This window comes from Leucoraja erinacea, chromosome 8 (assembly GCF_028641065.1).
Source record: "Leucoraja erinacea ecotype New England chromosome 8, Leri_hhj_1, whole genome shotgun sequence".
NCBI lineage: Eukaryota > Metazoa > Chordata > Chondrichthyes > Rajiformes > Rajidae > Leucoraja > Leucoraja erinaceus.
Window position 1 is genome coordinate 36,421,055 of NC_073384.1, and position 14,834 is coordinate 36,435,888.

The 14,834-nt window shown below is 47.8% G+C and overlaps 1 protein-coding gene across 3 annotated transcripts in view; it reads right to left on the minus strand.

The window, feature by feature from the left end:
- LOC129699557 (filamin-A-interacting protein 1-like) overlaps window positions 1-14,834 on the minus strand; it is a 137,958-nt gene that overhangs the window by 17,394 nt on the left and 105,730 nt on the right. For 2 of the 3 annotated variants that reach the window (XM_055639463.1, XM_055639465.1), the window contains 2 exons: window positions 11,354-13,952; window positions 2,341-2,564 (listed from right to left, as the gene is read on the minus strand). In XM_055639463.1, the coding sequence (XP_055495438.1) occupies window positions 2,358-2,564; window positions 11,354-13,952 (2,806 nt within the window). In that variant the 3' untranslated portion in view covers window positions 2,341-2,357. The remainder of the gene's footprint in view (window positions 1-2,340; window positions 2,565-11,353; window positions 13,953-14,834) is intronic. The other variant, XM_055639464.1, reaches the window with a different exon arrangement.

Below are 14,834 nucleotides of genomic sequence, written 5' to 3' on the forward strand. Positions count from 1 at the left end.
TAGGTGCAGGAGTGGGCCATTCAGTCCTTCGAGACGGCACCGCCATTCAATATGATCATGGCTGATCATCCAACATCAGTACCCCGTCCTGGCTTTCCCCCCCACATCCCTCGATTCCCTTAGCCCCAAGAGCTAAATATAACTGTTTCTTGAAAACATCCAGTGAATTCGGCTCCACTGCCTTTTGTGGCAAAGAATTCCACAGATTCACAACTCTCTGGGTGAAAACGTTTTTCCTCATCTCAGTCCTAAGTGGCCTACCCTTATTTTTAAGCTGTGACCCCCTGGTTCTGGACTCTCCCAACATTGGGAACAAATTTCCTGGATCTACCCTGCCAAAACCTCGAAGAATGTCCATTCCTCGAATAATTTTATATTTTTCTATAAGTTTCCCTCTCATCCTACTAAATTCCAGCGAATACAAGCCCAGTCGACCCATTCTTTCATTATGTGTCAGTCCCGCCATCCCGGGAATTAACCTGGTAAACTTACGCTGGACTCCCTCAATAGCAATAATGTCCTTCCTCGAATCAGGAGACCAAAATTGCACACAATACTCCAGGTGTGGTCGCACCAGGGCACTCCTTGCTCCTAAACTCAAATCCTCTTGCAATGAAGGCCAATATGCCATAAGCTTTTTTCACTGCCTGCTGGACCTACATGTTTACTTTCAGTGACTGATGTACAAGCACATCCAGGTCTCGTTGCACCTCCCCTTTCTACTAAACTGACACGATTCAGATAATAATCTGCCTTTCTGTTCTTGCCACCAAAGTGGATAACCTCACATTTATCCACATTCTTCTGCATCTGCCATGCTTCTGCCCACTCACCTAACCTATCCAAGCCACCTTGCAGCCTCATAGCATCCTCCTCGTAGCTCACACTGCCATCCAGCTTTGTGTCATTCGCAAACTTAGAGATGTCATATTTAACTTGTCTAAATCGTTAAAATATATTGTAAACATCTGGGATTCCAGCACTGAGCCTTGCGGCGCCCCACTAGTCACTGCCTGCCATTCTGAAAAGGACCAGTTAATTCCTACTCTTTGCTTTCTATCTGCCAACCAGTTCTCTATCCATGTCAATACCCTACCCCCAATACCATGTGCTCTAATTTTGCACACTAATCTCTTGTGTGGGTCCTTGTCAAAGGCTTTTTGAAAGTTCAGATACATCACATCCACTGGCTCTCCCTTATCTATTCTACTTGTTACATCCTCAAAAAATTCCAAACGATCAGTCAAGCATGATTTCCTCATCATAAATCCATGCTGACTTTGACCAATCCCATCACTGCTTTCCAAATGCGACTGCTATAACATCTTTAATAATCGACTCCAGCACCTTCCCCACGACCAATATATGGCTAACTGGTCCATAAATTCCCCGTTTTCTCTCTCCCTCCTTTCTTACAAAGTGGGGTTACATTAGCTACCCTCCAGTCCACAGGAACCGATCCAGAGTCAAGAGAACATTGGAAAATGATCACCAATGCATCCATGATTTCTAGAGCCTCCTCCTCGAGTACTCTGGGATGCAGACCATCAGGTCCTGGGGATTTATCTGACCCAGTCCAAATAGTTTACCTAACATCATTTTCTGACTAATGTAAATTCCCTTCAGTTCCTCCCACTTCATAATCAGTCCTAGTATTTCCAGGAGATTTTTGTCTTCCTTAGTGAAGACAGAACCAAAGTACTCGTTTAATTGTTCTGCCATTTCCTTGTTTCCCCATTATAAATTCACCTGTCTCTTACTGTAAGGGACCTAAATTTGTCTTCACTAATCTTTTCCTTTTTATATACCTTAAGAAACTTTTAGTCAGTTTTTATGTTCCTTGCAAGCTTTCTTTCACACTCTTTCCCCCCCCCCCCTCTTAATTAACCCCTTTGTCATCCTCTGTTGAGTTCTAAATTTCTCCCAGTCCTCTAGTTTGCTGCTTCTTCTGGCCAATCTGGCCTCTTCCTTGGATTTAACACAATCCTTGACTTCCCTCGTCAGCCACGTTGAGCCGCTTTCCCAGTTTTACTTTTCTCGCCAGATGCCTATGCAAAAGTCTCTTAAATACCACTATCATAGCTGCTCCAACCAACATCCCCAGCAGCGCATTCCAATCACTCACCACCCTCTGTGTAAAAAAGCATAACTTTCTCACTTTCACCACTGGGCCAATGCAATGTCAGTGTTATGGTAATAGTAGTTTTAATGATCACTGAACACAAAGTTAGTATGTTATTCGACAAGCTCGGAGCAGACTTGCAAGTTAGTTTGTGCAAGGGAAGGCGAAGTTTACCAACAAGGGGTGATCTCCATGGGAGCAGTAACGCCTCCACCTACCCCTAAGGCCTCCGTGCTCAGCCCTTCCCCACAGCTTGAGGGGCAGAACTGCTGACTGGAGACTTCTTCAGTTCAATTCTCATTGACTGGCTTTCAGCACGAGATTCATACTTTGCCACACCTCCTGCTGCCATGGCTGGCACTACCGGTTTTCCTGCTTTCATACCTTTTGACATGGGGATGCGAGTAGGTGCAGGTCGAGGTGCTGACCCCTCCTGTGCTGTCTGTATGGAAAGGAAGAAAAAGCAATTATATAAACATGCTGTCCATATCAATTATTTTACAAAGCAAAATTTTAATTAGCATTAAAAAGTCACAAACTGCTGGAGTAACTCAGCGGGTCAGGCAGCATCTCTGGAGACCACAGATAGGTGATGTTTCGGCTCGCAACCCTTGTTCAGTTTAGTTTAGAGATACAGCGTGGAAACAGGCCCTTCAGGCGACTGAGTCTATTTCGACCAGTGATCCCCGCACACTATTATCTTACATACACTAGGGACAATTTACAATTTTACCAAGCTAATTACCTACAATTACCTGTACGTATTTGCAGTGTGGGAGTAAACCGGAGATCCCAGCGAAACTTTACGCAGGTCACGAGGAGAACGTATAAACTCCCTACAGACAGCCCATCCGTAGTCAGGATCGAACCTGGGTCTCTGGCGCTGTAAGACAGCATCTCTACCACTGCGCCACCCTTCTGCGAGGGGTGGAGGGAGAAAACTTCAGCACTTTGTAAACCAGCATCTGCAGTTCCTGTATCTCCTTTAATTAGCTCTCATCGTTTTAAATAAGAGTCTTCAAACCAAATTTTCCAGGACCAGTTACCCATTAGGTATAAAACATCCAGAAAGGATATACCTCTAAAACCTAAAATATATGACTTGAGAGGCTAACTATAGGGAGAGGCAGGGCAGGCTAGGTAGAACTTTATTCCTCAGAGCACAGGAGGATGAGGGGTGATTTTATAGAGGTGTACAAGATCATGAACTGAATAGATAGGGTATTGCATCCTTCTATGGCAATATGAATGAGGCAATACTGCAGAAACAAGGAACGCAGATGCTGGTTAATACACAAATGGACACAAAATGCTGGAATAACTCAGCAGGTTAGGCACCATCTCAGGAGAACATGGATAGGTAACGTTTAAGGTCAAGACCCTTCTGCAGACTGATTGTAGAGCACAAAGTGTGAGAGAGACACAACAGGTCAGGCAGCAGAGTAACTCATAGTCAAGAGGGACTCAACCCTAAACATCACCACTCCATTTTCTCCAGAAATGCTACCTGACCTACTGGGTTACTCAAGCACTTTGTGTCCTTCAAATGCAATAGGTAGAGCAAAGAGAAAGATACAGGGTGCAGAATAGTGTACCCTCACAGCACAAAACCATTCCGTCTGTCTGCTTTCATTTGAGAATTATCAAACCAATATTTTTACCACTGTTGCTGATGACTTTTTAAAGGAAGATAAATTAGATATTGCAAAAATGTGCTGAGCCCTTTTACGACAGTAAATGATTTGCCTTTAAACTGCTGTTCCTATGCATCGAGTACAAGGAATTTCAATGATTTTGTCATGTAGATGTTCATGCAAAGACAGCAGCAACTTAGTTCTGGTGTGTTGTCATTGGTATTGGGCTATCATCGCCATTACAGGGTGGCAGAGTGGTGCAGCAGTAAAGTTACTGCCTTACAGCGCCAGAGACCCCTGTTAGATCCCGACTACGGGTGCTACCTGTACGCAGTTTGTACGTTCTCCCTGTGATCGCATAGTTTTTCTCTGGGCGCTCTGGTTTGCTCCCACACTCCAAAGACGTACAGGTTTGTAGTTTAATTGGCTTCTGTAAAGTGTAAATAGTGCCTAGTTTGTGGGATAGTGCTAGTGTGTGGGGTGATCGTTGGTAAGGGTGGACTGAAGGGCTTGATTCCACGCTGTATCGCTAAAGTTTAAAGTATATTATTGTCATGAGTACCAAGATACAGTAAAGAGCTTTTGTTTGCATGCTATACAATTAAATCAAATACTTTACACGAATACAATCAAGCCATACCCAAGTAGAACTAAGAACATTGAAAAAGGTAGCAGAGCAAATCCAGGTCAAAATTTATAGATGCGCGAGGCATACATTTTCCCCCATAGAAAGGCACAGAAAGTATTCCAGTTTGCTGTTTATAGGAAATATTGCTCCATGCACATAGTATATTGCACAGAATCCCAGTGAAAATATTTTCTAAGCAGAAATAACTATTTCAAAAGGGATTGGGATTTCCCTGCTCAGCACTCAAGCTAACCCTTGGCTGCTACATAATGTGATTCATCCTTTTCCTGCCAGCACTTGCACTTCTTGTGATTCATCCTTTTCCTGCCAGCACTTGCACTATCTTGTACTTCGAACTCACCAATGAATGATATGGATGAGAAGAGGTTCATCGAAAGGTCTAATGCGTTAAAAGCAACACAAAGATCCTCCACAGCACTGGCCTGTGACAATGATAGTCCACAGTGTTAAGGGCCTGTCCCACTTACACAATTTATTTGGCTAATCCAGGTATCTAGGTTGTCGCCACATGGTCGTGGGGTAACCCCTGTGTGGTCATGAGTAGCCCAAAGAGTCGTACCTTTTTCTGGTCGCCGTTGGATTTTCAACACGTTGAAAATTTTCAGTGACCTGCTACGACTATGACGGGTGCCGGCAGTCCCCGAAAAAAATTGCGTAAGTGGGACAGCCCTTTAGGGAACAACTAGATCAGGTGTGGACCCGTTGGGGCCGTCCCCCAAGGCAATATTCCACCACTGACCCATAGCCCCCAACTGCGCAGGCACGGCTGACGGGATCCCATTGTGACGCCAGAGATCCCCGTTGTGACGCGAGTCACAGCAGCTCTCCCCAAACTGCACAGGAACGGCCGGCAAGTGGGAGCGCAACTGCGATGTTTTTAAAGTTTACAATGGCAATAACCTGTAAAATACAAGATCGATGTGAACGCATCTCACTCGCCCTCTTCAGTCCCATATTCTCCCCCTCCATGATCCTCCCTCTCCCCACCCTCCACCAACCGTCCTCTGCTTCTGCCCCTCCCCCCCTCCCCCCCTCCTATCCCCCCCTCCATTACCTCACCATCCCTCTTCCTACCCTTATCCTCCTCCATTCCCCAGCACTCCCTCCCCCTCCTCTTCACCCTCCCACTTCTTTCCCCTCTCCGCCTCCCTCATCTCTCCCTCCCTTTCCCCCTACCCGGTTACTCCCTCCCTCCCTAACCCCTATCCCCTCCCTACCCCCTCCTCTCCCTCTATCCACCTGCTCCCCCCCACTCCTCACCTCCCCCTTATCCCACCCCCCACAAAGATTTTTTTTTAAAATTCTCAATAAAAATCACGTTTTTTCTTAAAAATAACCTAAATACAATGTTAGCTGCTGATGAAAATGGAAGAATTTGATTGAAGAATAAATTTGAGATTTAAGAATAAAATCAATGTAAATGAAAATCACGATTGACGTGCAAGGCAAGTGGAAAAGTGATTTTATAAAGCTTAAAATATTAATAACGTAAAATATACCATCAATCTGTTCAAAACTTGGCTAATGCACACCGCAGGACAATGGTAAGGTGGGACAAAAGTTGTAACACTATTGTGTACCGTTTTGGCAGAGTTTCCAGAACACACACACACACACACACACAAACAAGATGAGAATTTTAGTAATATTTTAAAATTGCATGTTTCACATCTTATTGAAGGCAGACATTGATGATGGAACCCACTTCGAGTGTGCCATCACTACTGTTAGCCAGCAGAGGCAAAGAGTACTGAAAAAGGAGGACCTCAAAGTAGCACAAAACTCAGTCTATTGAGCAGCAATGATCCTCACCCTTCTGAATGCTTCTGAAATGTGGGCCACCCACTGCAGGCACCACAAGGTACCGGGTAAATGCCACCCACCTTCAAAATCCTCCACAATCACTGGCAGGATGTGCAAAACAATGTGGGTCCATGTCCAGGTCAACATCATAGAACGAGGCACAAATTACACCTGGTCAATTCTGCTGGGAAGGCTCACATGCCCAGCACACAATGCTCATACATTAATCTTACACAAAATGGCCCAGCTTTTCCGCACCATCCAAGATGCCTCTAAGCCTTTCCTATCCATGTGCCTGTCAAAATGTCTTTTAAATGTTATTATTGTCCCTGCCTCAACAACCTACTCCATCTCCCCTCCCTACCCCCCGCATCCTCTCCCACTATCCCTATCCCACCCCTCCCCACCCCCCTCCCCCCCCCCCCTCCTCTCCCTCCCCCCCCCCCCCTTCCTCCCTCACTCCACCCCCCCCCTTCCTCCCCCACTTTCCCCTCCCTCTCCTTCCCTACCCCCTCCTCTCCCTCAATCCCCCCACTCACCTCCCCAGGACCTCCCCAGGAAAACTGCCGGCCCCGTTTTCTCCACCACGCCGGCGATGAAGTTGTACTTGAGGTGGGGGGGCGAGCGGCATGGAGCCGGGGGAGGGGGAGGGAGAGGCTGAGGCTACGACCTAGTCTTTGCCCGGGTCCCGCTCCTCTCCCTCTCCGAGGGCCCGGAGCAGCAGTGCCGCCACCCCCAGACCCAGCCCCAAGACCCCAGCGTGGCCTCTACTCACCCCCGGACCCCGCTGCACAGGCCTGGAGCAGCAGCGTCGCTGCCCCCAGCCCAGCCCCAGCGCCCTGGTCCTGGGTCACCGGCGTGGCCTTTCCCTGCCCCCTGACCAGCTCCAACCCCAGGGGGCAGAAAGGACCCATGGAGGCATTTGTAAAATAGAAGCTTACCACCTGAGGCCATTGGGTACCCATTGTGAGGCCAGGCAAGTAGACGCGAAGAAAAAAGATGGCGATCTGAAAATGGGGAAAGGCCCCAACCCTGCGCAGGCGCAGCTGAGGACCCGTTGGGTGCTCTTTGTGACTGCAGTCAAGTAAAGACGGCAAATGGGGGTGCTGTTGTAATTTTTGTTAAGTTTTACTTGATCATCAATAACTTGTAAATTCTGAACGAAAATTGATACTACACATCCCAGGACCATGCTGAGTAAGGTTGGCCTAAATTTGTTGCGCTATTGTGTGACATTTTTGTGCAAATATCGGTACAAATATATATTTATAGCTACTTATAGGCACAAACAATATATACATATAACAATGATATATATACACATACACACACACACACATTTATATACACTCATATATATATATATATATACACATATATACATATACACATATACCTATATATATATATAGAGAGAGAAAGTGAGAGAGATAGATAGAATGAGCACTTTGTTATGTTATTTTCTTAAGAAAGGAAGGCTCGTGGAGTTCAATTGGATTCCTGTCAAGCCAAAACTCAAGCTCTTTCAGTAATGTTATTTTAAGACTGGTCTTATGATTAATGGGAATAAAATGGCATGTGTTTTATATGACATCAAGGACTATGATTTTTATTTTCAATACCATCAAGAAATAGTTGATCAACAGTGAAGAACTGAATTTTATTGCTCTGGACAATTTTGAAAGTATTTTCGGGGTATAGGAAGGATGCATGAATGGTGACTGGATAGTTAAGGTGTGTAAGATGGTGCTGGAGCTTGGCGATGTTTTGCATGCTGTGCCAGAGGAGGATCTACTATCATCCGATACAATCACCATGATCTTTAAAATCTCTTTCCTACCTGTAAATCTAGCACTGTTTCTAGACACTTCAATGCCGAGAGCTATATTTCATTCCCTTGGCTCTAGCTATTGTACTCATATTTGGCTTGATTGTATTTATGTATAGTATTATCTGACGAGTGAATAACATGCAAAACAAAGCTTTTCACTGTACCTCAATACATGAAAATAAATGTGAATAAATAATAAATGCAACAATAATAAATCTAACCTAAAGTTAGAGGGTTGGTCTCTGAACTCACTGAAGGCAAGATCAGGAAAAAATTGGTATACAGCTTGTTTTTAATATTCTCTACCATAAATAATCAAGAGAGAGTCAGGTGTGTTTCATTGTGATATGTACAAACATGGAGCAATTAAATATTTACTTCAGCAAGGATCTCGAGATACCTTGTTAAATGAGGCTTTCAGGAGTTGCATTAAGAAGTGTTTCTGCTCATGTGAGAGATGGTGGTCTGAAATGAATATGGATCTCCAAGCTGGAGTTCCATATCCCCTTCGCAATAAGGAGGGGGGGGGATTTAAAACAAAAAAAAAACAGGCCAGTGATAACCTGGGCCCACTCTCATGTCAGCATGCAGATGTTAAATTAAAAAAATGTAATTATGAAATAAAACAAATAATATATTGGCATGGGAAGAGTGCTAGATAATAATGGTAAATTAGTTGTTCCAGATGGAAAAGGCTTTGATAGGAATTTCAATGACTAGAGAGGCAGGAAGTTTGATTCCGGGGCCTAGATAGACCGGGGCCAATGGATCTGTGGATGATGCAGTCAACCTGGGCCTGCACTTCATCCTACAGCACCTAGACCGCCAGGGGACCTATGCGAGGATTTTGTTTGTTGATTTTAGCTCTGCATTCAACACCATTGTGCCAGAGCTACTACACTCCAAACTTTCCGAGTTGACTGTGTCTGAACCCTTCTGTCGGTGGATCACCAGCTTCCTGACAGACAAGAAGCAGCATGTGAGGCTGGGAAAGCACATCTCGGACCCGCAAACGCTCAGCATAGGAGCACCGCAAGGCTGCGTACTGTCTCCTCTCCTCTACTCTCTCTACACCAATGACTGCACCTCCACAGACACCTCTGTCAAGCTTCTCAAGTTTGCGGACGACACAACCCCGATTGGGCTGATCCAGGATGGGAAGGAATCTGCCTACAGACAGGAAGTGTCACAGCTGGCATCCTGGTGACGTCGCAACAACCTAGAACTCAATGCTCTTAAGACAGTGGAATTGATTGTAGACTTTAGGAGAGCTCCCCCTCACCATCAACAACACCACATTCACATCTGTGGAGTCTTTTAAGTTCCTGGGAACCATCATCTCCAAGGATCTTAAGTGGGGCACAACAGAGGATGTACTTCCTACGACAGCTGAGGAAGCACAATCTGCCACAAGCAATGATGGTCCAATTCTACACCGCCATCGTAGAGTCTGTTCTCACCTTTTCCATCATGGTCTGGTTTGGCTCAGCCACCAAGCATGACATCCAGAGGCTGCAGCGAATCGTCCGATCAGCAGAGAAGGTTATTGGCTGCAACCTTCCCTCCATTGATGAACTGTACACTGCAAGGGCCAGGAAGCGAGCGGGCAAGATCATCTTTGACCCCTCTCACCCTGGCCACAAACTCTTTGAATCACTTCCCTCTGGAAGGCGACTCCGGATTGTCACAGCTGCCACAGCCAGACATAAAAACAGTTTTTATCCATGAGTAGTTGCTTTACTCAACAGCCAAAAATCTGTAGCCTCCCTTTGATCTGGTATTCTGTTGGTTCACATGCTTGATCAATGGTGTTTTATCATTAATGTTTTATTATTAATGTTTACTGTTTTCTGAGTCATTTGTAACTGTCACTGTATGTCATGTTGTTACTTGTGGGCGGAGCACCAAGGCAAATTCCTTGTATGTGAATACTTGGCCAATAAACTTACTTACTTACTTAGACGCCACATCAGAGGATTGGGGCATTAGATTAGATTTTAGATTTAGATTAGTTGAAGAACAATATTAGCTTATTAGGATAATGCAATTTTATCAGCACCTCGGTTTTAAGATCAGATATATGCAATGTGAAAAGTAACCTGAGCGTGGCCGGACCAGGTATGGACAAGGTGTGGCAGTGATGATGGTTGGCCTGTGAAATGTTACGGCAGCTACCATATCTAACACACTATTCCCTGACATTTCCCCCCTTCCCCACCCCACCACCCATCTTTCCCATCCTACCCCCTTATCTGGGGACCACTCCTTCCGCAACTCCTTTGGTTACTCATCTCTTCCCACCCAAACTGCTCCCTCTCCAGATACTTTCCACTGCAACCGCAGGAGATGCAACCCCTGTCCTTACACCTCCTGTCCCAGCTGCCCTTCCATGCGAGATTAAGGTTCACGTAGTGCAACTTCTCTAACCTCATCTACTGTATCCGGTGAACCCGATGTGGCTTCCTTCTACTTTCAGTCTGAAGAAGGGTTCCGACCCAAAACGTCACCTACCTTTTTACTCCAGAGATGCTGCCTGACCCGCTGAGTTACTCCAGCATTTTGTGTCTTATCTGTGGCTTCCTTTACATCAGCGAGACCAAGCATAGATTAGGCAATTGTTTCGCTGAACACGTGCGCTCGATACACCAGGACGCCTGGATCTCCTGATTGCTAACCATTCCCATAACTATCTATGTCCTGAGCCTTCTCCATTGTCAGAGTGAGGGAACACGCAAACTGGAGAACAGCACCTCATATTCCTCGAGTATCATAACCCAACGGTATGAATATTGAATTCTCCATTTTTAGGTAACAAGCTCCCCATTACCCCCTATTTCCTGAAACCTCATCCAGGTGTGCACCTATTTCTCTCACTATTCTGCCCCATCCCATGAGCGAAGAACGGAGCACACGATGGGCCAAATGGCGTAATTCTGCTGCTATGCTATGATCTATGATCACCATGTTATGCTCTTCCCAAGAAACTCAGGAACAAAAACGACGAGTGCTGGAGCACACAACAGTATAAGAGAACGTGGTCTACATGTTCAGTAGGAAGAACAATTCACACTTAGAAGTGTAAAATGCCTCCGCTGCTGCAATGCAGTCTACTGCGGAAAAAAAGTAAATTGCAATGAAATAAAAAAAAATGTATGATAAATAAGAAATTCAATAGGTCAGGTGGAATTGGTGGAGAGAGAGTCAGAATTTAGTGGACTATGGGACTTGTAGCGGGTGGGAATTTCGCTTTACATCCCTCTATCCCCACCCCCCCCCCGTTGACCTGAGGTTGCAGAGGCGATGCTGCCACTCACCGCTGCTGGTGTGGTCCTGGTGGGCGAGGTGCTGGCGGGGGTGATCACGATGCTGCTGGTCATCTTGCTGGGTGAAGCGCAGGTGCGGGGTGAGCGGAGCACGGTGGCCATGCCGTCGGCCGGGCCGGGCAGTGGGCGCACGGTGATTAGGGGCTCGGCGGGTCGCTTGTACAGAGAACCCAGGTGGATGTGGATCTTGTTGTCCTCGGTGGTGGTGATGATGTTGGGGCTGTAGCGCCGGCCGGCCGTGCCTGACCCGGCTCCGGCCCCGACTCCCTGCAGCTTGTCCGGGCTCACCCTGAACACGGCCCGGGCCGCCAGCTCCTGCGCCTCAGAGCCACTCACCGCACTCACCGTGACTATCTGGATGGGGGACGAGCAAGCGTCTGGTGGGCCCTGAGGCCAAGGCTTGGGCCGGGCGGGCGGAGTGCCAAGCCCAGAGAAGGTGGTGAGGGTGACGGGTTCGGGTGAGGCCTTGGAGGTGGGGATGATGGTAATGCGGGGTTGCTGAGGCCCCAGGGTGGGCACAAACTCGTCAGCCGCCGGGCTGCTGATCTCCAGCGTGGCCGTGCCTCCGCCAGCCTGGTCGGGGGTGACACGGATGCGGAGCGGCTGCCCTTGTTTACCAGAGACCACCAGCGGTGAGTCAGAGACCGGGCCTCCCTCCCTCCTCTTGGCCCACGGGATCCAGGAGCGCCGCGGGCCTCCCAGTTCACCGGCAGCCGGTGGGTAACGCTCCAGCACAGCCGGGGGCCGCTTCAGGACACCCTCCTGCCGGAGGTGGCTCATCAGGTGGTTCTCCTCCTGCACCGACTGACGAATGAAGACGGCCGCATTATCCTGCTCTGCCGCCATCCCTCCATCCGTCTGCACGGCCGTGGAGGTCAGCGGCACCTCCACCATCCGCCGGCCATCCATGCTGGGCCTCAGCGCCCGGCTGCAACGCTTGGACAGCTCCAGTTCCCGGGCCATGCCGGCTACTTCCAAGCAAAGGTCTTGGTTGCGGCCTTCCTCCTGCTGGAACCTCTTCCTCAGTCTGACGTAGTCAGCCTGCAGCTGGGACAACTGGTCCTCTTTCTCCATGAGCTCCTGGATCTTTTCATTCAGGGCCCGTACCTCAGCCACCAGTTCCCGGCTGCGGCCTTCCTCCAAGCGCAGCCGGTTGCGGGACTCGGCCTCGCCTTGCTCCACCTGCTCCCTCGTCTCATCTAGCTGCTGGCTCAGCAGGTTGGCCTTGTCCCGCTCGCTCCTGAACCTCTGCTCCAGCTGGTCATATTCGTCCTCGGTCTTCAGCAGGTCGCCCTCCACTACCTCCAGCTGCTGAAGCCGGGACCTCAAACGCTCCACTTCCAGCGCCAGCTCCTTCATTTTGGGACCGTCCAGCTGGGCTTCCTCAGGACACTCGTTCTCAACCTCCTCCACTCGCTCAAGCCTCTTCTTCAACAGGCCCATCTGTACATCCAGCTTGATGGATCTCTGCTCTTCACCCTTGAGCTTCATCACCAGTTCCTGCCTCTCGCCCAGCAAGGTGGACACCCTCTCTTCCATCTCCGACTTCAATTTCAGAAGCTTCTTGCTCTCTTCAATCAGCTTCTCAGTCACCTCCGTGGTTTTGCTTTGTTCCTCTTTGAGCTTATGGTTGAGGTCGTTGACTTTCTGTTCTTCCTGACTCAGCTTCTCGGCCACTCCTCTCCTCTGGTCCACCAGCATCACCGTGAAGGATTTCAGCTTTGTCAGATCGTCTTTCAAGCTGAATTCGCTCTTTCCCAGCCTTGTCTCTGAAGATTCCAGGTCTTTCACATGAGCTTTCACCGTTTCCAATTCATTGAAGAGATCCTTGCTTAGAGCCTTCTCTTTATCCAGGCTGACGTGCAATTGGGAGCATTCGGATTTGCTCTTGTTAAAAGCACCTTCCAGCTTCTCCAGCTCCACCATCCTCTTCTGCAATTTCTCCACCTCCAGCTTCAAGCTGCTGCTATGGACCTCTTCATGCTGCAGTTTCTTCTTCAGCTCCCTGCCCTGGTCCTCCGCCTTGGTGATCTCCTCGTCTTTCCCCTCCATCTCCAGCAGCCGCTTGCGTAGGCTCTCCACCTCGGTCATGAGGCTTGAGTTGCCACACTCCCCCCGCCTGATTTTATCCCGCAGCTCCTGCAATTCTTCCTCAGCCTTTTGGAGACCCCTATTGGCTTCCTCCAACTCCTCAACCCGGTGGACTAGAGCAGGTAGCTTCTGGCGCAACTGGCGGTTCTGACACTCCTGATCGGATAGTTTTGTCGTCATCTCGTCGAGGTCCTGCACGGACTTGGCAGATGTGTGTTCGAGTTCCGCCTCCAGTCGAAAGACCTTCTGTGCCTCCTCCCTGGCCTTCTCCTCGCTGCTTTGCACCTTCTCTTCCTCTTCCCGGAGCTTCTGTCCGAGCTCCTGCACTTTGTGGGCTTGTTGGCCGAGCTGCTCAATGTGAATCTGCCTCTCATCCACCAGCATGAGTGCAAATGACTTCAGCTTCACCAGCTCCTCTCGCACCCGGCCTAACCGTCTGTTGTTCTCCTTCTCCTTTCGAGCTTGGTAGCACTTTTCTTGTTCCAGCAGTTTCTTCAACCTGGGGGCAGAATAAGAGGTCTCATGAGAAAGGGATCAAAATACATTGATTGTGGCTTCTTGCAGTTTAGGATGACTATTGCGACCAGAGGATTAACATTGCAGCAAGGTCATCTGGATGTTTGCTCCAAGTCACAGTCCTGCTACAGCATTGTGGTGTTGAAAGTACAAATTGAACACGCTTTAGTATTAAACATGCAGGACTGAATGGAAGATAAATTCCTACACTCAGTGGCTGGTGAACATAGAGTAAGAGTAATACAGGGTAGAAACAGGCTTCTCAGCCCAACTTGTCCATGCCAACCAAGATATCCCATAAACCCTTGTCCCGTTTGCTAGCATTTGTCCCTCTAAACCTTCCTTATCCAGGTACCTATCCAAATGTATTTTAAACCTTTTAATTTGACCTGCCTCAGCTACATCTCCTGACAGTTTGCTTGTTCCATACATATGAAAAAGTTGCCCCTCAGATTCTCTTTTCCCTCTCACCCTAAACCTACATCCCCTAGTTTTTGTTTTCCCCTTCCCGGGGGAGAAAATAAAAATCCATTCACCCTATCTATTCCCCTCATGATTTTTATACCAACTACTGATAGAAGCAAGACAGAAGATGCTGGGATCTTGAGCAAAAGACAGTGTTGGAGGAACTCAATGGGTCAGGCAGCAACTATGGAGAGAATGGATAATGGCATTTTGGTCCATTCTTCAGCTGGAGGTCCTCCAACATTTGTTTTTTGCTAATCCAGAAAGGTTTGTTCCTGGACTGTATAGCTCTATAACAGTGTTACAGTGTCTTAAAATCTGCAAACAGACTTCCAAAGATCAAAGCCCTTTTCTAATGCATCCCTGCTGCCTCTTCAAATAACTCAACAGAATTCATGCC